The 23046-nt window shown below is 45.9% G+C and overlaps 1 protein-coding gene across 2 annotated transcripts; it reads left to right on the top strand.

The window, feature by feature from the left end:
* The first annotated feature begins 1160 nt into the window (after nt 1-1160).
* On the top strand, nt 1161-21923 carry LOC135906498 (uncharacterized). 2 transcript variants are annotated; one of them, XR_010565752.2, is made up of 9 exons: nt 1163-1627; nt 4882-5051; nt 6409-6611; nt 9490-9650; nt 10966-11168; nt 13778-13937; nt 14974-15176; nt 18782-18903; nt 21808-21923. XR_010565752.2 is itself a non-coding variant. In XM_065437908.2 (4 exons), the coding sequence occupies exons 1-4, from the start codon at nt 1406-1408 to the stop codon at nt 21837-21839; spliced, it is 546 nt and encodes a 181-aa protein (XP_065293980.1). In that variant the 5' UTR covers nt 1161-1405; the 3' UTR covers nt 21840-21923. The 2 variants fall into 2 exon arrangements, 1 of the variants encoding a protein (XP_065293980.1); XM_065437908.2 differs by lacking the exons at nt 6409-6611; nt 9490-9650; nt 10966-11168; nt 13778-13937; nt 14974-15176 and having other exon boundaries at nt 1161-1627.
* Nucleotides 21924-23046: the final 1123 nt, after the last annotated feature.

The following is a 23046-nucleotide window of genomic DNA, read 5'->3' as shown; positions in this document are numbered from 1 at the left end:
CAACTGGGTGACGCGAAAGGTCACATCCGCGAGCATGGTTTACCGAGAAGTTGTTGGAGAAGTACAGATATTTTTTCACGCAGGAGCAGACGGAAATACGCCATCCCTCAAAAGCATTAATTCTGCTTTATTATAAGCATTTTGGAGCTCCTTATACTTTAACTGCACCCGCCGTGGAGCTGCTAAGCACGAGGTCGGGGGTTCCAATCCCGACAATGGCTGCCTTCTTTTGATGGGGACGAAAGGCGAAAATACCTGTGCACTTAGATTTAGGTGCACGTTAAAGCCTGCACCATGCTTATTGTTGGGTTCTGCATAGGTAGTGGATAACCGTAAGCAAGAGGAACATGCATTGCGACGTCATCAGTGACTACGTGTTATACAACCGAACGTACACATGGTTATTTTACGTGGTGTATCTTTAAACGGCGATGACATTTATACTTCGGCGAAGAAATCTTAAAACTTGATTAAGAGGGGCAGTCATGAACTCTGCACAACGTCGCACAGTTTCTACGTAGCTTAAGCTGCTACGAGAAACTACTGGGCAAAGTGGGCCGGTCCTGGAGGTTGTGCAGTTGCGAGGAGAGTACAAACGCTTGTGCTAAGCAAGTAACCACGAGTGATGATGAAAAAGAAGAAGAAGAAGAAGAAGAAGAAGAAGAAGAAGAAGATGATGATCTTATTGTCTTTGGCGCATCGGTCAAAAGTCGGGCAGATATTACAAAGAGTTCAAATACTAAATTTTAACATCTATAATTATGATGAATAAATTAAAGCGAGAAAAGTTCTAAACAATTCAATAAACAGTCATTCGATAAATAAAGAGAGATATCTAGTATACATGAGCCAATAAAGGAAGAATGAAATGAATAACACGGTTAACAATGAGTGACCCCGGCATGACAGAGAGAGAGAGAGAGAGAGAGAGAGAGAGAGAGAGAGAGAGAGAGAGAGAGACAACATTATTTATCCCATCTTAAAGGGAAAGGAAGTGCGGGAAGAAGGCGTGGTAGGTTATCCTACTCGCGGTAGGCCTCCTCTACCACCTCAGCCCACCTCAGGATAGCTTTCTGAAGTTCGGGGCTCTAGCTGCGCATGGCTGCCTCCCACAGCTCCCTACTACATAGTCCGAGGAGGACGAAGCGCGGAAGATGGCGCGCGGCGGCGTGGCACGCGAGGAGGGCGCGTGCTGAGGTTCGAATTTGGACGGGTCGCCAGAACGAGCGCGAGCTGGCGACGACCCGGAGGGACGTGTTCCAGTGGCGACCGGGGCGGCTACCGGTCCGCATAGGAGCCTGTTCTTGGAGCACAGCCGGGCCAGCCCACACACGAGCGGGTATACCGGTCCGCTCGGGCAACCGTCCGAGGCTCGTTGGGACCAGGGGACGACTCCGGCCTCTTAATGGTCCGCCCTCTTGACCGTGCCTGTGGTCCCGCCCGAGAGCTGCCGCCGAGACCGAGTACAGCGCTGCAGTTCGTGGGTCCACCAGCAGTGCTGATGGCGGAGCTCGTCGCCAGCGGGCCAGTCACGCTCCTCAAGCCCAGAGCGGAGAGCGGTCCACCGCGGTGCCAGGGAGGCGCGGCAGGTCCACAAGACGACACGCCCGCAGACATTCGGCGTACAGTGAGTGCAACACACCCGTGGTACTGCGCTTGGGATAGTCGACTATCGGATGAGAGCGGACACCACGAGATCTACGCGAACCGAGCCGCGCAGATAACGGACGGCTAGAATAGGACCACGAAGCCTACTCTTGACTTGTCTATCCGCCGTGCTTCTCGGAGTTTTCTCTCAGATAAACAAGGCGGACTGAGATTGTATAAAAATCTCTCGGAGAGTTTTGTAGAAACCAAATTGCACAAAATGCTTCCTCTAAAAAAAATGCAGGTCCGACGCACATATTTGAATCTATGTGCAGCGACGTTTACGTCAAAAGGTCAGAACAACACTATAAACTTGCACATCCGGCTTTGGTGTAAAGGAAACTGGCGCGTGCACTTGTGTTCTCGCGTACCCGCGCTGCGCAGTCTTACATGCGGCGATAATTTCAACCAGCTAGTTGGCGTTGGCACGATAGAAGTGGTTGAGATTGCGGCCATATTATGTCTACACTGTGCCCACGCGGCATAACATTTATACCATACTTTTGCTACACTTTTGTGTTTAATTGGGCGCAGTCAACGTTCTTGAAATATTCGACGAGTATCCGCAAAATATTCGCAGTTAGGCAGTCACGAATAGTAGCAGTTAGGAATGTTTGCGCACGCCCCCACCATTTACTAGCAAACATCTTGAGCGCGCTGCGCCTTGTACGTGTCGTATCGTTCCTTGTTTTGTTGTCTTTGTTCGAAATACGATTATCCTAAATGACCCGTTTTTTTTATTTCACGAACCTTTACAGTGAATCAACGTTCGCGGTGGCACAGTGGCAGTGGCGTTTTGCTGAGTCCTAGGTCGGTACGCGTCCTCGACAGCCGCATTGCGAAAAGTGTGAAATGTTTAAAAATATGGCGTCGCCTTAATTAATTCGACACGATTGGCGACCTTAACGCATCAGCAATCGATGCTATGATTGGCGAGTAAATGTTATGATTTATATAATGAAAGTCCGTCAGAATCCACTTCGATCGTGACCAATGTCGCCGTTGATTCGCCTATACTCCGTTTCAGGCATCAGATGCAACGCTGTGGAGGCTAGAGAGACTTATTGCACTGGCTGCGTCCGCGCTTAGAAGTAGTTTGATGTTCTTGATCGTAATTGTATGAAACTGACCTTTATAGAGGCTCTGTATTGAATGAAGAACGTTTTAACCCTTAGAAACAAACTGTAGTATGCGGTTATCTAATGCTCTGTTTTGGATCTGTTTTTCATTGCCTTTCTTCTCACGCTTTGTTATTGGCAGCCCGTCGCGGCAGCCTCACGTGCACGCTCACGCGACCACATGCCTCTGGCGTGCAGCGAGGCATGGACGGAACGCCCGGAGTGATACATTTTCGTCACCGAACTTCTTGTGTGGCTTCCACAGCGTTGCACGTGATGTTCGAAACGGAGTGCAGCATTGCAGCAACGCGCACCGACATAGCGTAATGGAACCGCTGAAACGCAGCATGTCTGAAACATGTGCTCTTCTGAAACATAGTAGATTTTAACGCGACAGCGTTAAGGAGCTCGTGTCGCAGAAAAGCCGGTGTCGTCGGCGTCGGTGTCGGCGGCGTTGGCCGTGAGCGATAAATCACAGCAGGCACTTCATGAATATAAAACAGCTTTCAAGATGGGCTGGGTGGGAATCGAACCAGGGTCGAACAATCGAACCACTGAGCCACGAGTTCGATGCTTCAAAGCGGTACAAAAGCGCCTCTAGTGAACGCGGTGTTGCCTTAGAAACGAGCTGTTTCTAAGGCTCAGGCGTGCGTCGCTTGCTCAGGCGCACATTTCGTTGTCGCGCCGAACGCGGCGTTGATCGACGCTTACCGCGTCCGATGCGAGGCGCGTAGTCGCTGCGCCGTAGCCCATTGTCTTACACCCCTTGGCGGGTCGACGGGAACGCTGTCGCGTTCCACTCTTGAAGGCGAAGCTTAAGCGTCCTCCAATTTTTCTCAATATATGTGACGGGGGGCCCCCCTGGGTCTCTCTTCGAGTCGCAGGGACGAATGTCGCGTGGCTGCCACCACCGCCTTGACATTTCTTGCGTCGGCTCGCCGTGACGTCACAAATTTTTGACTGCGTCGGCTGTGGTCTAGTTATTAGATACTGTTAAATCGGTAAATATTAACTACATTGTATTACAGAAGAGCGGGATAGTAAGTTTCAGAAACTTGTTCGGACCCTGCGCAGAGCACAAGGAAATATTTTTGAAATCTACGTCACACCGACGCACCGGCGCAGGGTTTGCGGCGCCTAATGAATAGAAAATTGAATTCGGTTTCTCTTCCAGTAATCGACATCTTATTGCTAAATTCACCAAAATGGAGTGTTACATGGAATACCTAGACAGTTTTAAGTGATATAGGGCTTTTCTGTAGTCTTCCTTTGAATACTTGGACATTTATTTTATTTTACTTATATTTACTCTCCGGACTTCACAGCATTACAGAAAGAAGCAGTCACGAACAATAAGCAAAAACCAGAAAAAAAATAACAGATGTAAGTGAATAGACGTATATACAAAGCAGGACAAAAATAACCGAGTAGAGGAAAAAGAGTGGTACTACAATGCGAAACAAGAACGAAAGTTGTTCGCAGTTAAAACAGGATGAATCAGTGTAGCACGAAAGCGGTAGGGGTGGCCCATTAGTAGCACAATGTTTTGAGGCAGGCGGTTCCGATCGATGCAAGTTTTCGGCAAGAAAAAAAATCAGAATGTCGTGTAGGAGATAGGAAAAGCTGCTAGAGATGTATGTATGTATGTATGTATGTATGTATGTATGTATGTATGTATGTATGTATGTATGTATGTATGTATGTATGTATGTATGTATGTATGTATGTATGTATGTATGTATGTATGTATGTATGTATGTATGTATGTATGTATGTATGTATGTAGGGATGGATGGATGGATGGATGGATGAATGGATGGATGCATGCATGCATGCATGCATGCATGCCGTGATAGTTATCATCATCATCACGTAGGCGGGCAGTTGCTGTTGCTTCGAAACCCTAGAGATTAAAAAAAGGACAGGGCCTGCAAATCCCCTGAGCTATAGAATGTTAAACGCGTCATTAATCTTACGCCTGTTATTGATGTTAAGCTTGTTATTAGTATTAGGCGTGGTAATAATGCTAGACAGGTGAAGAGACACTGGTGAAGTCTCGAGAAGTTCATTAATGTGCAAGGCTGTCTTTGGAAATTTTTTCGCGGTTGGCGTGCAGGGAAAAGCAAGCATTTGTGGAACTGAACCAAAGCTTTTGTTTGACGGCGGCTTACAAGAGTGCGGTGAGCGATGCATGGAATCGTGGCCCGTGGATATGCTTGTTGCAAGATCCACAAGCAGAATCGGGTCACCATTCAGCAGACTTCCTCAAGCACGCACTGTACAAAGGTAATGCCAACTTTGCCGTATAGCCCGCTGGTACTGATAGTACAGTGCAACTGGCTGTTGCAGCTCTTTTGCCGGATAGAGCTTTCCTTATTTATATTTTTGACGGGTATTGAGACATCTGTATTCCCCCACTGAGGCGTTGCATTATCACCATACCGATAAGCAATGTTCTGATGTGCAACTAAGGAAGTTATTGGGGGAAATTTTTTTTGGGAGGGGGAGGGGGGGGTATGCGTTTCTGAGTTGAACACGGTAACAGAGTGTTCAGTAATGTGTGCGGGCCAGGAGCAGCGAGGAGGCCTCTTGCACCGTGCCCACACTAGTGTACTTTTTCCGCAACCAATCGGAAAACGTCCATTCATAGCTTCCACATTGGAATAGGTACATCGACACGATTCATAGGTCGGCGCGGTGAGACCCGCCTTTTGTCTACTGCCAGGCTCCTCTCCACTTATTCAAGAAAAGAAAGAAAGAGAGAGAAAGAGAGAGAGAGAGAGAGAGAGAAAGCCAAGAGCGAACGCTTTTTGGAAAGAGCCGCTGAACTATCAGATTTATACCTAATGGCACATTGCCGTTCAATGTAGCGCGGAGCATCAGGCAGGCGCAATTTAAATGTTGCCTGTGGCCTAATGCATCAAGTGCTCCCGGAATTTGTCGTCACTTCTACCAGATCCAGGGGTTTTAGATCGCTCGCGTATCCTTGACGGAGTGCATAGGACAGACGCTGACTTTAATATTATAATGTATGCCTTGTTCTTGTTTGTCTGCTTACTGCCTACTGGTTGCTGTTGTGGTTGGGATCTTTCGAGCACCTTTCTGGCATATTTAGATACGACAGCCGGAGGCTGAAAAATCGTGGAGCCGTTCCGCATAAAAAGAAATGCCTGGTTATTGCATATCAGTACCCTCCCTTTCTTCGTCAGATTGCAAGCTAGAGTTGCTCGAAGGTACTGTTGCACTTGTATGTCCATGCAGGCTGGCTTTGATATTTACTCGCTGGTTTTCTTAATAAATATATAAATTGTAAGTCGCCGTATGTCCGGTGAACTTTTTCCCGTGTTTTCGTTGTATATGTGCTGTGTGAACATGTGGTTTAAGTATTACTTGTTTACTGGAGAACCAGTTTTCACACAAAAAAAGGTTTATATCCTTAGCACACAGTTCTGGATGTGTCTGGTTCTTTACCGCCACAACGCGAAAGTATTTTGATGCCGATATACTTTAATCAGGATACCACTTATAAGAGAGATTTGTCGAGATAACATGTAATGTTGATGTTTCAGGTGTGATCTGTAAACTGTCAGTCCTGGCATTTCTTCACAATTTGAGCTTTTACACAAGTGTGCATTGATTGCAGGCGTTCAAGTCGAACTATGATATTAGGCTACTGCCGGCGGAAGTACTGATGGATGTTTTGGCCAGCCATGAGCTCAATGTATAAAAAGAGTGTCTCGTGCTGAAGGCCATTGCCCGCTTGGCAGGACCCAACTTTGAAGCAACATCGCAACTAGACGTTGCAAAAGTGCTGTCAGAAGTACGAATTGGGCTCATCGCCAAAACGTAAGTGTCGATATGAATGTTTCCTTGAAGATGCGGTCACAAAATCTTTAAGTGCTCTGGTCGAAAGAACAGCTGCATTGACAGCTTAGTGGTGCACCATGCCGAAAGTGAAGCCCGCATACACGCAGCGCCCATCATGCTAGTGATGTGTCTTGAAAAGAATGAAACACAGGTTGGAGCAAATTTTGGAAGCTCCAGCATTTGGCGTAATTACGTTACTCTCATCTTATTTAATCTAACAACTGTCATGAACGTAGACGTCTATTGATACTTATTGAAGTATATAGAAGTGGTACTACATCGGTGGTCATGGCTACACTGCGCCAGTGTTAGCAACAAGATGAGCTTGTCGTGATTTGACAAAGAATCGAGCTCAAGGCAACGCTACAATATAGCGCCCTGATTCTTTCTTCACACAAATTTCGCGACGTAAGCGTGTACATTGCTTTTAGGCCAGAGAGAAACTTTCTGGTAACTTGTTGCGAGGGTGGACATGCATGTGCAGCGCACACCTTGTCTAACGTCTACAAAACAACGGCAACATCACACTCTCCGCAGCGCGCTGGCCGCAAGTTGATGCACTTGGCAAAGGTCGAGGAGACATTTTTATTTGTGCCATCAAAGGTGTGGGTTGAGGCCATTTCCATGTCTGCCAGGACGTACTCCACTCGCGTAATTGAGCTGCTGCGCCGCCAAACACCGAATCAGACATCGATCACAGAACGGTGCCGTCTGGTGGGAGACCATCTTATTTTCCCTTCTTTTCACTTGCATTGGGAGCCGCGATGAAAAAAGGATTCACGTCACGCGGGCGGCTGTTGCCTCGTGAATGGCACCATCATAAAAAGACATTAAAGAACGCAAGAGTCACCGTACTACCTGCGGTGAGCTTTAAGCAGAAACTAATTGCCAGAATGTCCGAGCCTCCGAGTTAATCGAGCGAGGAAACGCAGGAAGCAGAGAGATTGCCACCGGTTGGGTCGCTGCTCTCTGTGGCAATCGAAAAAATTCTAAAGCGTAGAGTGAGAGAAAGTCTCAGACGGCAGCGAGATCGTTGAGAGCATTTTGAGAGAGGGGAGGGTTTATCACACATAGTTGAAGGATGGCGCTTGTGTTTTTTCTTGGTGCAGAAGTGCCGTAGGAACTGGAATGCTCTTTCTCTGTCTCACACGTTAGAGCGTTGGGAGCGTCTGCGAGGGAACATATGAAAGCTCCGCTAGGCCTTGTGGTGGCGATGGTAGTAGCACTGCTCACGCTTTATGTTAAGGGCGTATGATGATTGGGAAACAATGAATTAAATTTCAGTTTATCCTACATGCGCAATGGTCAAATGGTGCAACAAAAGTTCCCCGGACTGATGTATGCGGATGACAAAGTGCTACTGGTTCACAATACGAGAGACTTGCAGAAAATTCCGAAAAAATCTATGGCAACGCAGCGACAAATCTAGGCATTCAGTTTAACACAGAGAAATAGGCAAATATTATCCTTAATGGTTTGACGAGTAATCTAAATAGTCTCAATTCAACAGTACGTCATACCCTTAGTCAAGTAATATATATACCTCGGCGTATACATAAACGAAGGAGAGACTTACTCAAGCACCCACCGAGATAACCTGAACATAAAAGGAAAGTGGAATGTAGCAATAATGAAACATAGAGCGCTTTGGGGCCATAATGAGTGTGAGATGGTGCTTGGAATCGTGAAAGGAGTAACGGTGCTAGCGCTGACGCTCGCAAATGCGATTCGGTGCCTAAAATCGGACGTCTTGTCGGTACATGACGTTAACTAAAGATCCGTAGGCCGGTTAGATTTGGGAGCCCATGGTAAAACCACAAATGAGGCAGTGCAGCATGGGTTCGGCCTGTTTGGAAGTGTGAGAGGTGCAGAGCAAGAGAAAGGCTCAAGGACATGAACTAAAATAAATTGGCGGCTAAGATGCTCAAGTATCTGTACCTGAAAAACGTGGATTCAGATTGAAGAAAGAGGTAAATAAACTTGACAGCCAAGTGCAGAGTATTTGAAAGTGAAAATAAACAACCAGAAGTCACCAAAAAGAATGAGATAAACAAACAGGGATCTGGATGCAAATATTGCAAGCAAAAAAAAAAAAATAGAATGGGAAGAAATTAGGAGGGAAAATCTGTATAACGCAAAAGGCAGTGATGTCTTATTTAAAGCTCGAGCTGATTGCATAAGGACAGTGACATACGGGAGGAAATATACCACAGCATGAAGCATGTGTATGCTGAGGCGAAAATGCAGATCTCAGCACATCTTTATATAATGCTAAGCGATCGACCTAGTGAGACCCGTAGGTAACATACACCATCCAGAAGAACTTGTATTTAAATTGCACGGAAGATAAGGAAGACACATTCAGAGTATATTTAGAGATTGATACGACCGGGTCTGTTACACGCATAGGTAGCGGTACAAGGCGCGTAGAAGAGTTCTGAAGAAAACAAAAACATTAAGATGAATTCAAAAATGCTAATATGAAAAACATGTATAGCATACCTGAGTCAATCAAGTAGGCTAGGCGACCATTTGTGACCACCTCGTTTTATAGAGGATGCCATAATCATCATCGTCATCACCATCATAATCATAAGAATAGCCATCATCATCATCATCACGTAGGCGGGCAGTTTCTGTTGCTCCGAAACCCTAGCTATTAAAAAAGGTCAGGGCCTGCAAATTCCCTGAGTTTGTTATTAATGTTAAGCCTGTTGTCGATGTTATGCGTGTTATTATTCTTAGGCGTGTTAATAATACTAGACGGGTTAATAGACACTGGTGAAGTCTGGAGAACTTTTCTTGTTCATTAGTGTGCAAGGCTGTTGGTGGTAATTTTTTCGCGGTTGGCATGCAGGGAAAAGCGAGCATTTGAGGAACAGCACCAAAGCTTTTGTTCAGCGGTGATTTCGAGAGAGCGGTGAGCGATGCAGGGAATCGTGGCCCGTGCACATGCTTGTTGCAAGATACACAAGCAAAATCGGGCCACCATGCTACTGACGGACCCACAGCACAAAGGTAACGCCAACTTTGCTGTAGAGCTCGCTGGTACTGATAGCACAGTGCACCTGGCTGTTCCAGCCCTTTTGCCGCATAGAGCTTTGTTCATTTGTAATTTTTGATGCGTATTGAGACATCAGTATTCCCCCACTGAGGCGCTACATTATCACCATACAGATAAGCAATGTTTCGATGTGCCACTAAGGAAGTTATTGGGAGCAGACATTTTTCGGGAATGCGTTTCTGAGTTGAACGCGGTGAAAGGGCGTTCAGTTATCGGCGTGGACCAGGAGCAGCGAGCAGGCCAAGTGCACCACGCCCACACTAGCGTTCTTTTACCGCAACTAATTGGAAAACGTCCATTCATAGCTTCTACATTTGAATAGGGAAGTAAACACGATCCATAGATCGGCACGGGGAAATTCGCCTTTTGTCTACTGCCAGGCTCTTCTCCGCTCGCTCAAGAAAAGAAAAGAGAGAGAGAAACCCAAAGGGGAACGCTTTTGGGAATGAGCCGCCGACCTAGCAGATATGCACCTAATATCACATTGCCGTTTAATGTAGCGTGAAGGATCAGGCAGGCGCAATTTTAATTTTGTTTTAGCCCAAAGCATCAAGTGCTCCCGGCATTTCTCGTCGTTTCTATGAGATCCAGGGGTTTTAGATCGCTGGCGTATCCTTGACGGAGTGCAGAGGTAAGACGCTGTCTTAAAAATTACGATCTATGCCCCGTTCCTGTTTGTCTGCTTACTGTGCGGTTGGTGTTGTGGTTGGGATTTTTCGAGCACTTTTCTGGCTTATTTAGAAACGACATTCGGAAGCTGAGAAATCGCGGAGCCGTTCCGCATAAAAAGAAATGCCTGGTTATTGCATATCAGTACCCTCCCTTTCTTCGTCAGATTGCAAGCTAGAGTTGCTCGAAGGTACTGTTGCACTTGTATGTTCATGCAGGCTGGCTTTGATATTTACTCGCTGGTTTTCTTAATAAATATATAAATTGTAAGTCGACGTATGTCCGGAGAACTTTTTCCCGTGTTTTCGTTGTATATGTGCTGGGTGAACATGTGGTTTAAGTATTACTTGTTTACTGGAGAACCAGTTTTCACACAAAAAAACGTTTATATCCTTAGCACACAGTTCTGGATGTGTCTGGTTCTTTACCGCCACAACGCGAAAGTATTTTGATGCCGATATACTTTAATCAGGATATTACTTAAAAGAGAGATTTGTCGAGGTGGCATGTAATGTTGATGTTTCAGGTGTGATCTGTAAACTGTCAGTGCTAGGATTTCTTCACAATTTGATCTTTTACACAAGTGTGCATTGATTGCAGGCGTTCAAGTCGAACTACGTCATCAGACTACTGCCGGCGGAAGTACTGATAGATGTTTTGGCCAGCGATGAGCTCAATGTGAAAAAAGAGTGTCTCGTGCTGAAGGCCAATGCGCGCTGGGCAGGACCCAACTTTGAAACAACATCGCAGCTAGACGTTGCAAAAGTGTTGTTAGAAGTATGAATTGGGCTCATCAGCAAAATGTAAGTGTCGATATGAATGTTTTCTTGAAGATGCAGTCACAAAATCTTTAAGTGCTCTGGTCGAAAGAACAGTTACATTGATTGCTTAGTAGTGCACCATGCTGAGAATGAAGCCCGCATACACGCAGCGCCCATCATGCTAGTGATGTGTGTTAAAAAGAAGGAAACACAGGTTGGAGCAAATTTTGGAAGCTCCAGCATTTGGCGTAATTACTTTACTCTCGTCCTATTTAATCCAACAACTGTCATGAACGTAGACGTCAATTGATACTTATCGAAGTGTATATACAAGTGGTGCTACATCGGTGGTCATGGCTACACTGCGCCAGTGTTAGCAACAAGATCAGCTTGTCGCGATTTGAGAAAGAATCGAGCTTCGTGCATCGCTACAAAATAGCGCCCTCATTCTTTCTTCTTCACACAAATTTCGCGACGTAAGCGTGTACATTGCTTTTAGGCCAGCGAGAAACTTTCTGGTAACTTGTTGCGAGGGCGGACATGCATATGCAGCGTACACCTTGTCTAACGTCTACAAAACAACGGTAACATCGCATTCGCCGCAGCACGCTGGCAGCAAGTTGATGCACTTGGCAAAGGTCGAGGAGACATTTTTATTTGTACCACAACCGTGTGGGTTGAGGTCATTTCCATGTCTCCCGGGATGTTCTCCGCTCGCGTAATTGAGCTGCTGCGCCACCAAACACCGAATCAAAGACGCCGATCACAGAATGGTGCCGTCTGGTGGGAGACCATCTTATTTTCCCTTCTTTTCACTTGCATTGGGAACCGCGATGAAAAAGGATTCACGTCATGCGGGCGGCTGTTGCCTCATGAAGGGCGCCATCATAAAGATATATTAAAGGATGCAAGAGTCACGGTACTTACTGCGGTGAGCTTTAAGCAGAAACTAATTGCCAGAACGTCCGAGTCTCCGAGTTAATCGAGCGAGGACACGCACGAAGCAGAGAGATTGCCACCGGTTGGGTCGCTGCTCTCTGTGGCAATCGAAAAAATTCTAAAGCGTAGAGAGAGAGAGAGTTTCAGACGCCAGCGAGATCGCTAAGAGCATTTTGAGAGAGGGGAGTGGTTATCATACATAGTTGAAGGATGGCGCTTGTTTTTCTTGCTGGAGAAGTGCAGGACGAAGTGAAATGCTCTCTTTCTCTCTCTCACACGTTAGAGCGTTACGAGCGTCTGTGAGGGAACATATGAAAGCTTCTCCGCTAGGCCTTGCGGTGGTAGTAGCACTGCTCACGCTTTATGTTATGGGCATATAATGATGACTCAAGCAGTATAAATAAAGGAGAGACTTGCTCAAGCACCCACCGAGATAACCTGTAAATAATAGGGAAGTGGAATGTAGCAATAATGAAACCTAGAGTGCTTTGGGGCCAGAATGAGTGTGAGATGGTGCCTGGAATCGTGAAAGGAGTAACGGTGCAAACGCTGACGTTCGCAAATGCGATTCGGGGCTTAATATGGGACATCTTGTCGGCATATGACGTTAACTAAATAGCCTGAGGCCGGTTAGCTTTGTGAGCCCATGGTAAAACCACAAATGAGTCACTGCAGCATGGGTTCGGCCTTTTTTGAAGTCTGAGAAGTGCAGAGCAAAAGAAAGGCTCAATGACATAGACGAAAATTGGTGGCTAAAATGTACAAGTATCTGTACCTGAAAAGCGTGGATTAAGAATAGAGATAGAGGTGAATAATGTTGGCAGCCAAGTATTTGAAGCCAAGGTTATTTGAAAGTGAAAATAGACCACAAGGAGTCATCAAAAAGAATGAGATAAACAAACAGGGAACTGGATACGAAGATTGCAAGCAAAAAGAAGACCATAGAGTATTACAAGAATGGGAAAAAATTATGAGGGAAAATCTGTATGATAGCACAAAAGGCAGTTATTGCCTATTTGAAGTTCCAGCTGCTTGCATAAGGACAAAAACATGCGGGATGAAATATACACAGCATGAAGCAAGTGTATGCTGCAGCGAAAATCCGGAGACCGCTCAGCTCGTGGAAGGCTAAGCGATTGACCTAGCGAGACCCATAGGTAACGTACACCATCCAGAGCGCTTGTATTTAGAGTGGACAGAGGATAAGGAAAACACATTTAGAGTATATTTAGACAATTATACGACCGGGTCTGTTACACGTATAGGTAGCGGTACAAGGCACATAGAAGAGTTCTGACGAAAACAAAAACATTAAGATGAATACAAAAATGCTAATATGAAAAACATGTATAGCATGCCTGAGTCAATCAAGTAGGCTAGGCGACCATTTGTGACCACCTCCTTTTATTGAGGATGCCATAATCATCATCGTCATCACCATCATAATCATAAGGATAGTCATCATCGTCATCATCACGTAGGCGGGCAGTTTCTGTTGCTCCGAAACCCTAGCTATTAAAAAAGGTCAGGGCCTGCAAATTCCCTGATTTGTTATTAATGTTAAGCCTGTTATCGATGTTATGCGTGTTATTATTCTTAGGAGTGTTAATAATATTAGACAGGTTAAAAGACACTGGTGAAGTCTGGAGAACTTTTCTTGTTCATTAGTGTGCAAGGCTGTTAGTGGTAATTTTTTCGCGGTTGGCATGCAGGGAAAAGCGAGCATTTGAGGAACAGCACCAAAGCTTTTGTTCAGCGGTGATTTTGAGAGAGCGGTGAGTGATGCAGGGAATCGTGGCCCGTGCACATGCTTGTTGCAAGATCCACAAGCAAAATCGGGCACCATGCTACTGACGGACCCACAGCACAAAGGTAACGCCAACTTTGCCGTAGAGCTCGCTGGTACTGATAGCACAGTGCACCTGGCTGTTCCACCCCTTTTGCCGCATAGAGCTTTGTTCATTTGTATTTTTTGATGCGTATTGAGACATCAGTATTCCCCCACTGAGGCGCTACATTATCATCATACCGATAAGCAATGTTTCGACATGCCACTAATGAAGTTATATGGTGCAGAATTTTTTCGGGAATGCGTTCCTTAGTTGAACGCAGTGACAGGGAGTTCAGTAATCGGCGTGGACTAGGAGCAGCAAGCAGGCCACGCGCAACGCGCCCACACTAGTGTTCTTTTTCTGCAACCAATCGGCAAACGTCCATTCATAGCTTCCACACTGGGAGAGGTACATAGACACGTGTGACAGATGAGCACGTGGCAACCCACCTTTTGTCTACTGCCAGGCTCTTCTCCGCTCGCTCAAGAAAAGAAGAAAGAGGGAGAAACCCAAAGGGGAACGCTTTTGGGAAAGCGCCGCCGACCTAGCAGATATGACCTAATATCACATTGGCCGTTTTATGTAGCGCGAAGCATCAGGCAGCCGCAATTTAAATCTTGCCTTTGGCTCAAAGCATCAAGTGCTCCCGGCATTTCTCGTCATTTCTACGAGATCCAGGGGTTTTAGATCGCTCGCGTATCCTTGACGGAGTGCAGAGGGCAGACGCTGTCTTAAAATTTACAATGTATGCCCCGTTCCTGTTTGTCTGCTTACTGTGCGGTTGCTGTTGTGGTTGGGATCTTCCGAGCACCTTTCTGCCATATTTAAACATGACAGTCGGAAGCTGAAAAATCGCGGAGCCGTTCCAGATTAAAAGAAATGCCTGGTAACTGCATATCAGTACCGCCACAAGGCGAAAATATTGTAATGCCGATATACTTCAATCAAGATACCACATATAAGAGAGATTTGTCGAGGTAGCATGTAAAGTTGATGTTTCAGGTGTTATCTGTAAACTGTCAGTGCTGGCATTTCTTCACAATTTTATCTTTTACACAAGTGTGCATTGATTGCAGGCGTTCAAGTCGAACTATGATATTCGGCTACTGCCGGCGGAAGTACTGATGGATGTTTTGGCCAGTGATGAGCACAATGTGAAGAAGGAGTGTCTCGTGCTGAAGGCCATTGCACGCTGGGCAGGACCCAACTCTGAAACAACATCGCAACTAGACGTTGCAAAAGTGCTGTCAGAAGTTCGAATTGGGCTCATCGCCAAAACGTAAGTGTCGATATGAATGTTTTCTTGAAGATGCGTTCACAAAATCTCTAAGTGCTCTGGTCGAAAGGAGAGTTGCATTGACAGCTTAGTGGTGCACCATGCCTAAAGTGAAGCCCGCATACACGCAGCGCCCATCATGCTAGTGATGTGTCTTGAAAACAATGAAACACAGGTTGGAGCAAATTTTGGATGCTCCAGCATTTGGCGTAATTACGTTACTCTCATCTTATTTAATCTAACAACTGTCATGAACGTAGACGTCTATTGATACTTATTGAAGTGTATGCAAGTGTGCTACATCGGTGGAACAAGATGAGCTTGTCGTGATTTGACAAAGAATTGAGCTTAAGGCATCGCTACAAAATAGCGCCCAAAATAGGCTTGCAAGAGTTTGGTTAAAACACGTTGGCGGGCTAGCTTGCAAGAGTGCGGTGAGCGATGCATGGAATCGTGGCCCTGTATATGCTTGTTGCAAGATTCACAAGCAAAATCGGGCCACCATACATCAGACTTACTCACGGACGCACTGCACAAAGGTAAAGCCAACTTTGCCGTAGAGCTCGCTGGTACTGTTAGCCCAGTGCACCTGGCTGTTGCAGCCCTTTTGTCGCATAGAGTTTTCTTTTTTTGACAGTTATTGAGTCGTCTGTATTCCCCCACATAGGCGTTACATTATCGCCATACGGATAAGCAACGTTCCGATGTGCCGCTAAGGAAGTTATTGGGAGCAGATTTTTTTCGGGAATGCGTTTCTGAGTTGAACACGGTGACAGGGCGTTCAGTAATTGTGTGATAAAATATGCAGGGTGTTTCAGTGAAGATTTTCAAAAATTGTTAAATGTTGCCTGTGGCAGATAGTACAATTCTAGTTCATGTGGTGGTCTACTCGAAGCGGCGGACACTACTGGCAAAAAAAAAAAGATGGAATGCATTATAGACTAATTAACGAAATATACTAATTAGCTTTCTAACTAATTAACCTATGGCCCAAATGGAAATTTCCAAATTCTAGCCGTGGAGTTGGCAAAGCGGATCCACTTGTAATGATTTCTCAGGATGAGCCCAGTTTCTGGGTATTAATTCCCGAACTGTGCGAAGAAATGCATTGTCATTCCATTTACTTGACAAGATGTTTGATGCATTCAAGCACAACATAACTGGAACACCAATGCATTTCTCCTCAAAGTTCAGGAATTAGTCTCAAAACCAGTGTCATCCTGAGAACTCGTTCCAAGTGGACTCGGCTTGGGAACTCCACGGCGAGAATTCGCAAATTGCAATATGGACCATAACGTAACAAGTTTAAAGGTTAATTAGTAAAATTTTGTTAATCGATCACGTATTTAATTTTGTTTTGCAAGTAGTGTCCACCGCTTCGAGTAGGCCCCCTCAGGTACTTGAATTGTGCTATCTGTCACAGGCAACGTTTAAAAATTTATGAAAGTGTTCGCTGAGACACCCAGCATATGCAAAGTACAGGTAGATGAATAAATTGACATTATTTTCTTGAACGTATCTGCAATACTTGTATTGACAAAATATCATTTCGAAGAAGTTGGTTACTAATAGGCAGGTGTGTTTTTCGCTACTAAAGGCGAAAGACAGGCCGATGAATATACGACGACATAGGTCAGACTTCGTGACATTTGCTCGTGTCTCTTTTCATGTAATGAGTGGTATGATGGTAATGGGGGGGGGGGGGGTGCGATGAGGTACATGAGAAAAGAATGACTGGTGATGTTACGTACTTTGCTTTCTAATCAGAATCTAGCCTCGATTAGCTCAGATGTCTCAATGGAATCCTAGTCACACGATTACTGTAGTAAACGAGAAGAAAGGGGGTTAACCGAGCGGCCCGATTTTCATTAGTCATATCATAAGAAGCCAACAAACACTGACACGAAGGACAACATAAGGGAAATTACTTGTGCTTAATAAATTGAATAAAGAAACGGTAAATAAATGGAAATGAAAGTGGATGAAAAAACAACTTGCCGCAGGTGGGGAATGATCCCACAATCATCGCATTTCGCGTGCGATGCTCTAACAATAGAGCTACCGCGGCGCCGTTTGCCCATGCACTTTCTTGGGTAAATACCCAAGAAAGTGCATGGGCATAGAAAGTGCAGTGTCTCCTAGTAGAACCCTGGGAGTGTTAGCCAGCGCCCCCACTCGCAGACCTTGGCAGTGGATGTGGCACATCCTTTCTGCCGCAGGCGTCTTGAGAACGTGATCTTTCTGGGTGAAGGCAGCCGGCCAATAAACCCACACATGCTACCTGAAGGCATCAGTGTTGCCTCATTCGAGACCCTCGTTATATAATAAACGAGAAGAAAGGGGATTAACCGAGGGGCCCGATCTTTATTAGTCATATCATAAGAAGCCAAGAAATACTGACACCAAAGAGAACATATGGGAAATTACTTGCGCTTAATAAGTGAAGTAAATAAATGATAATTAAATGGAAATAAAGTGGAATAAAAAGCTTGCGACTGCCGCAGGTGGGGAACGATACTACAAGCAAAGGTTGTGGGAGTGAGCGTCTCGAATCCAGCAACATTGATGCCTTCAGGTAGCATGTGTGGGTTAGTTGGCCGGTTGCCTTCACCTAAAAAGATTACGTTCTTGTGACGGCTGCGGCAGAAAGGACGTGCCACATCCTCCACCAAAGTCTGCGAGTGGGGGCGCTGCCTAACACTCACAGGGTTCTACTAGGAAACATAAATACTCAAGAAAGTGGACGGGGAAACTGCGCCGCTTTAGCTAAATTGGTAGAGCATCGCACACGAAATGCGATTGTTGTGGGATCGTTCCCCACCTGCGGGAAGGTGTTTTTTTCATCCACTTTAATTTCCATTGATTTGACGTTTTTTTATTTCATTTGTTAGGCACGGTAATTTCCCCTATATTGTCCTTGGCGTCAATGTTTGTTGGCTTCTTATGATACGATTAATAAAAATCGGGCGCCTCGGTTAGCGTCCTTCTCGTTCACTGGTGTTTCTGTGTCACTAACTGTTGTCCCGCCAACCTGGATTAATGGGTGGTCCGTGGTCTAGCGCGTACAGTATTGTGCTGTCGTGCTGAGGGGACTGGGATCGAAACAAACTGCTTGACCAACTAGAGTCACTCAGCATGTGATACTGGGTATATGCAGCTCTGCAATGACGAAAAAGAAAAAAAAAATAACTATTACGTGCACAGCGCAACCCTAGTCTAATATATCAATTTTCTCCGTATATAGAGGGTGCGGTAAAAGCTCTCTCGAAATGAGTCGTAACAAGCCAAAACTGGAAGAATTTCTCAATGTTCTGCGCGAACAATTGTGAAAGAGAAGCTTACAGGTAGCGGCCTGCATACACGGTACATAATACACGTGACGCGTCTCTCCAATGGGAATACTACTTGTGTTGCCACATTGCTTCCATGCTAATCACACTCACGGCGACATTAATTGTGTGAGATGGGTTCCGCCGCAATTTTAGTCAACTGGGCATTGCAAGACGGTACCTGCAAAGGTGGTGGAGGGCCGAGAAAGGCTTTGTTTCACAAGTGTGTTCGCTCGACTTTCCCTGCCGTTTCCTGAGCCTTGTACTCTCCACGCGCAGGCAAGGTTTTCGCCTCGGTTGGCTACATCTGGCCAATCTCCGATGCGGACAACGCATGGCCGCGCCAGGTGGCTACATCTATGTGGTCGGTGGATGTGATGGCAGAAGACGCCTCAAAACAGGTAACTGCTCGACGACCGACGTAGCCTCCGCAGAATTTCGTGACACGGTCACTGACCATCGTTCTCGAAGCCTAATGTTGCGACCGCTGTGACAACAACAGGAAGGATGCTGTTACTGATGATAGTCCGGAACGCCTTTTGCCTTACCACAGCATCGACACGTAAGGCCTTTGGGTTCATTATGCAAAATAGAAGTGAGGCGTGCAGACAGGACACAAGAGTAGAGAAGTGGACAACACGAACGCCGTGTTGTCCACTTCTCTTCGCCGTTGTGTTCGTGTTGTCCAACACGAACACAACGGCGTTCGTGTTGTCCACTTCTCTACTCTTGTGTCCTGGCTGCACGCCTCACTTCTATTTTGCATGATCAATCCTTACCAGCTAGCTCAGCTTTCTGTCGTTCTAGGCCTCTGGGTGTTGAAAAAGTGGCGAAAGGCTTTGATCTCGCCGTTCAGGTACGAGATCGGGAAGATAACTTCAGCGGACCGCCCAATTTGGACCAGGAGCAGCTGGCACCAGGACGCGCGTCTCGCTCGCATGGTTCTTCGGTCTCAATCGGCATGCACGTTTGCGCCCGGACGTGCCCCTTGATTTTATATGTCTTCGATGTTAAGATAACAGCTTTCGCTGTTGCCAGGTTATTCTTCGCCGTTTGTTCATGCAGTGGGAAGGTGCAAACGGCTCCAAAGGGGCCCTGAACCACTTCTTATCAAAGTCGAGAAATGCATTTCAAGTTAAAGTAGTCTAGTACAGAAATACATTACCGCAAAAATTGCTTCACTGCGTTCAGCAGAAGTGTAGCTATCAGTAATCAGGTTACTTACGGCAGAGCGAGGCATGCCCGCAACGCTCTGTTTACCGAGTGTCACCGTGGCACACAGTTCACATTTGTTTGTGGACGTTCACGTAGACGCTACTGCTTATGGTTTTAAGGCCTACGACGCGCCATACCAACAAGGCCACCTAGAGGGCACAAGGTCTGTCACTCCGATCCATGACGTCATGCTACCGGGCCCGAAATTCGCTACTGTGCCCGAAATTTCCATTGCCAAGATAGGCGTCGAAATCATCGTTGCTTACTCAGGAACATGCCCATTAGATTCTGTGGCAGTCGGGCTTGTGGTATGACGTCATGGATCGGAGTGCGCAAGCCTTGTGCTATCTAGTTGGCGTTGGTTCAGCGTAAGCGAGCGCCTCACAGTGTGCACGAAATCGCAAAGTTTATAAAAGATACATTTGTATATATATATATATATATATGTATATATATATCTTTTATAAACTTTGCGATTTCGTGCACACTGTGAGGCGCTCGCTTCGATGAATGTGAATCTGCAAGGTCGCCCGTGATGCACTGCGCACGCAGCTGTCGAGACTTCACAGAATATGGTATTGCGTACTTCGCGAGTTGTCAGAGCTAACTTGTGCTAAGTTAGCGATACTGCGTCCAGAAAGCAGTAAAAATTATTTTGGCATAAATACTTGTTGGACCGACTTGGCTTCAGTTTTGTACGTAAATTCTCCCGCCTAGTTCTTTCCCTCTTTCATTCTTCATTCGCGTTTGCGTGCCAATGCGTGCGGAGCAAGGAAGCAAGCATGGTTTCCGAATGCTTCAAGTGGACGACATAGCCATGGCCGCCTGTGCACTTCTTGACGTCGCATAGCCCATTCCAGAATGGCGGTCACTGACGGTGGCAGGGTCTTAGAGGCAACGATTTCAATTAGTCAAGTGCACTTTTGAAGAAGCGCAAAGCACTAGAAGTGAAATCTCTACACAGCTTTATAAGGCTTCTGAACTGGTTTACAGTTTAGCAGCACGTTACCAGTGGCAGCACGCGTCTGTCTTGCCTAAAAAGCAGATATGAAACGAAAAGTGTGCACTCGAGGGACCGAATGTCTCTAGAGGAGGCATGACCCGTTCTAACGTGTCATGCATTGCTGTTACGTATCATGCGCCAAGCAAAACAAAACGTTCCGTTTCCGCCAATAGTGAGACAGTTACGCCCGCAACTGTATTCCACTGTACAAGGATATTGCCTGTGTACGCCTCGTACCTATAGCCGCAATGCTGCAAACGACTTGTGAGATTAATTACTCGATAATGCACTGACAATAGTTGGACTACCATGTCATGGCTCCATTAACTCAGTGATCTGCACTGATCAGTGATCCCAGTGATCTGCACCAAATCCGGACACAGTCGATGGGAGCGCTGTGGAGACCTCACTGCAAGAAGCGCTTTCGCTGGCTGTGCTGGTGGATAAGCTTTTTGCTATAGGTGGCCGTGATGGTTCGTATACCACTGCTTTTTCCGCGATTCGACTCATTGCTAAGTTGATACATGAGGTGTCTTATCTCTGACATTCGCACTACACGGAGTCGTCTATATACATGGTGTTTCAGCGAACACTTTCAAAAATCTTTGACCTCTGGCAGATATTACAATTCTAGTTCATGAGCTGGTCTACTCAAAGCGGCAACATTACTTGCACAAGAAATTGAGATGCAAAATCGACGAAATAATAAAAATTCACTAATTGAGTTTTGAACTAGTTACATTATGGCCCATATTGCAATTTACAAATTCTAGCCATGGAGTTTGTAAGGCGGATCCACTTCGGAACGAATTTTCAAGATGACACAAGTTTCGAGATATAAATTCCTGAACTTTACGGAGAAATCCATTGGCGTTCCACTTAATTTGTTAAAACGTCGTTTCATGCAATGAAGCACAAAAGTAACTGGAACGCCAAAGCATTTCTCCGCAAAGTTCGAGAATTTAAATCTCGAAACTGGTGTCGTCCTGAGAATTTATTCCAGGTGGATCCGCCGTGCGAAGTCCGCTGATTGGCCGTGGGCTTTCTGTAATAATTGCTACTGCTTTTTTTCGGATGCACATGACAGGTGATCGACACAGTGGCCAGCGAAAATTCTGACATCTATCATCAAGTTCTGGACACCATCGGAATGACCCTACATGATTTCATGAAAATAAAACTATACTGTCTTTCTTTGTTCCAGCGTGTGCTTTGCGTTTTTTGAGAGCGCTGGCCATAGATTATTTAGCCTTGAAGTGGTGTTGCATTTTCTGACATCAAACACCTAGCATAATGCTACGATGAAGTCTCTGAAGAAGGTGTGGGTACGTTCAAAGGTACCCACTATGTGTTCACCATGTGTTCCTTCAGCTGCTCCACCACGGTTCTTAAGCCACGCCCGCTGACGGACGACGAGCCATGCCTTGACAGACGGGCGTCTCGCAAGAAATTCTCGCTGTTCATGATCTGAGAATGCCTGCCAAACGCACCCCAGCCCATTCTTATTTTTCTGATTGTTTCCGTCTCATGATACGGATCCGCCGTCACTACCTGCCCTAAGTAGATGTATTCGCTTACCACTTCCGGTGCCTCGCTACCTATTGTAAATTGCTGTACTCTTCCGAGACTGTTAAACATTACTTTAGTTTTCTGCAGATTAATTTTTAGACCTACACTTCGGGTTTGCGTCTCCAGGTCAGTGAGCATGCATTGCAGTTGGTCCCCTGAGTTACTAAGCAAGGCAATATCATCAGCGAATCGCAAGTTACTAAGGTATTCTCCATTAACTTTTATCCCCAATTCTTCCCAATCCGGGTCTCTGAATACCTCCTGTAAACACGCTGTGAATAGCATTGGAGAAATCGTATCTCCCTGCCTGACGCCTTTCTTTATTGGGATTTTGTTGCTTGCTTTATGGAGGACTACGGTGGCCGTGGAGCCGCTATAGATATCTTTCAGTATTTTTACATACGGCTCGTCTACACCCTTATTCCGTAATGCCTCCATGGCTGCTGAGGTTTCGGCAGAATCAAACGCTTTCTCGTAATCAATGAAAGCTATATATAAGGGTCGGTTATATTCAGCACATTTCTCTGTCACCTGATTGATAGTGTGAATATGATCTATTGTTGAGTAGCCTTTACGGAATCCTGCCTGGTCCTTTGCTTGACAGAAGTCTAAGGTGTTCCTGATTCTATTTGCCATTACCTTAGTAAATAGTTTGTAGGCAACGGACAGTAAGCTCGCATGGAGCGTATTATCTAGCGGCGGTGGCGCTGCAAGCGAAGCAGCGCATGCGCCGTGTGTCCGGCGTTCACGCCAGCGC

Source organism: Dermacentor albipictus, chromosome 9 (assembly GCF_038994185.2).
Source record: "Dermacentor albipictus isolate Rhodes 1998 colony chromosome 9, USDA_Dalb.pri_finalv2, whole genome shotgun sequence".
NCBI classification, from domain to species: domain Eukaryota; kingdom Metazoa; phylum Arthropoda; class Arachnida; order Ixodida; family Ixodidae; genus Dermacentor; species Dermacentor albipictus.
This window is presented reverse-complemented; position numbering and strand designations above follow the sequence as displayed.

Coding starts and splice junctions, on each gene's coding strand:
- LOC135906498 (XM_065437908.2), top strand. CDS start 1,406: ATGGTCCGCCCTCTTGACCGTGCCTGTGGTCCCGCCCGAGAGCTGCCG. Junction 5,052..18,781: donor CAAGCACGCACTGTACAAAG/GTAATGCCAACT, acceptor CTCCACGCGCAG/GCAAGGTTTTCGCCTCGGTT. Junction 18,904..21,807: donor CAGAAGACGCCTCAAAACAG/GTAACTGCTCGA, acceptor TGCACATGACAG/GTGATCGACACAGTGGCCAG.